Here is a 2211-nt window from a genome sequence, read left to right on the forward strand (position 1 = left end):
TAAGTGTTTGGTGCCCAAGAGAAATCCCAGCTTGGACCATGCAGATCATCCCCAGACCCCGCATACGTACTGCGGATTTCCTCATGCCGGCTCGCGGTTTAGGCACCGGTTTGGAAGATTTCGTTTCAATCGTTTCTCCTGCTCCAGCACCCAGAGGCTTTGCTCTCTGGGCCTGGAGGGCCAGCTGGTAGGCGACCTCAAACGCCTGCCCCAACGTGAGGATGATCTCGTACGTCAGGTTCTTCAGAGAGAACACAGAAAACACAAAGCCGTTAGGTGCATATGAGCTACCTCGCCCTGCACAGAGCCCACCCGCTCAGCAGCTTGCTCTGGAGACGCAGACCTCGGCAGAGCCCATCACCTCTCCGTTAGCAGGTCGCATCCTGCCGTATCCTTGGCAAAGCCACTGAGCTCCTGCCCCGCAGGAGAGCCGGCATCGAGCTGCCTCCACGCTCACACAGCCCCGGCCAGCAGGACCACCTACAAGCCTGCTACAGCCCCGCAAGCATCGCAGTTTAGCAGCGTTTTGCATTGTAAAGAGAAAAAGCCAAAACATCTTGTACAGCTGATTCCGCCTAAGAATAAAAGCGCGTTATGCTTCCACTCTTTTAGTGAATTAAAAGGCTGTTAAATCAGCCTATTACACTCAACATAATTGACAGCATGTTAGGGTTTTGTTCATGGCATATTCCCCAGGAGGGAAAAACTCCTGCCCTGCATCATTCAGCACTGGAGACTGTAGTAATGAAGCCAGACAAATATTCTCTTTGTCGACAGAGCTCCAAAATAAAGGCATTTTGAGCCAGGACTACCAGCATTTTAGGGTAGAAATAGGTAAAAGAGCCCTAGAACGGACCAGATCCTGGTCTATGACTCGCCAATAAAGCTCAGTGATGAAACAAGTGGACTGGAAAGGACTGCAGCGCACTAGGAGACGAGATGCGATAACCCACTCACCACATCCACGGTGCTGAAGACGTGGCAGTAGTGGTGGCTGGTCTGCAGGTCCTTGGTGATGTAGGCGAACGTGCAGAGATCCTCAGGGTCCTGAGCAGCACAGGAGATGTTCCGGATCTCATGCTCAGCAATGACATTCTGCCGGGGTCAACCACAAGCACCCGTCACCCTTTTGGGGATGGCAAATACACCCGGCAAATGGTGGTAGTGGCAAGGGTGTGCTGGGGGCAGGGAGCAAAACAGGTACTGGCAGGGAGGGGGAGTCTCCCAGTCAGACCAGTCCCAGCTCCCTCCCATGGTAGGAATCAATGGCAACACGGTCCACAAGCAGCCAGTCTGCCAAGTCTTTGGCATTCTGGTAACCACCAGCACCTTGGTGCTCTCCCATAGCCCGAGCAGCTCCTCAGGACCAGCCGTGGCTTCTGCTTAATGTGACCTGCAGCCCCGCAGGGAGATGGGCCTGCCGGTCTTGTCCCTCCAGACACCGACTTCGAGGCCTCTGAAGCTCACCTTGTTAGAGGCATCGATGAACTTCACCCCTTTGTATGTGATGGACAGTATTATGGTTGGGATCTTCTTCATATGCTCTGTGGATTTCTTCAGAAACAAGAACATTGAAGTGACCAGTTGTGAATAAATGCTCCCTTCTTCACCACCGCCCCAGCCCACCCCACCCCAAACAACCCCTGGCCACTGCCCCACAAAGGCAGGCTTTGGGGGTCTTGGACCAGGAGGAGGAAAGCCTGTTTCTGATGAAAGTAGAGGGGAAGGGATGGGGACCTGAAGTGAATCCAGCACCCCTTTCCCCCGTGAAAATACCCATTCTCCCACTGCAAAGACCTTCCCACTATGTGGAAAAGCGCTGGGGAAGGGCAGTTCACCAGCGACAGCGGCACAGCCTGTTAGGGGATCTGGGCCACTGCTCTGCACGCGGGCAGCCCGCAGGGTTTGGGGAACCAAACTTCACTGCGATCCCCCCATTCCCCTCTCCGCATCACCCACCACAGGCTGTGAGGGAACCCCCACGGCCTCCGTACCCTCATCTTGGCACAGGCGTCCTGCGTAGACTCTGTCCCTCGGAGGTCTTTGATCAACATGGAGCCCAGGTACTGTTTGGAAGAGGAGGAGACGTTAAAGGCTTCAGGCAGGAAACTCTGCCAAACCCAAGGCAATGCCACGGCCCCACGAGTGGCCAGCAGCCGTGGCTGGAGAGGGCACGGGGGACCCAGGGAGGGGGAGGAAGGGGGGCAATGC

The 2211-nt window shown here is 55.5% G+C and overlaps 1 protein-coding gene across 1 annotated transcript in view; it reads right to left on the reverse strand.

Moving 5' to 3' along the window:
• LOC104167380 (ankyrin repeat and SAM domain-containing protein 1A-like) overlaps window positions 1-2211 on the reverse strand; it is a 24090-nt gene that overhangs the window by 1359 nt on the left and 20520 nt on the right. Inside the window, exons 8-11 of the mRNA XM_009707625.1 lie at window positions 1995-2066; window positions 1468-1554; window positions 958-1095; window positions 71-241 (exon numbers count right to left, since the gene is read on the reverse strand). Coding sequence (XP_009705927.1) covers window positions 71-241; window positions 958-1095; window positions 1468-1554; window positions 1995-2066 — 468 coding nt within the window. The remainder of the gene's footprint in view (window positions 1-70; window positions 242-957; window positions 1096-1467; window positions 1555-1994; window positions 2067-2211) is intronic.

This window comes from Cariama cristata, unplaced genomic scaffold (genome assembly GCF_000690535.1).
Source record: "Cariama cristata isolate BGI_N322 unplaced genomic scaffold, ASM69053v1 scaffold24579, whole genome shotgun sequence".
In the NCBI taxonomy this organism is placed as follows: domain Eukaryota; kingdom Metazoa; phylum Chordata; class Aves; order Cariamiformes; family Cariamidae; genus Cariama; species Cariama cristata.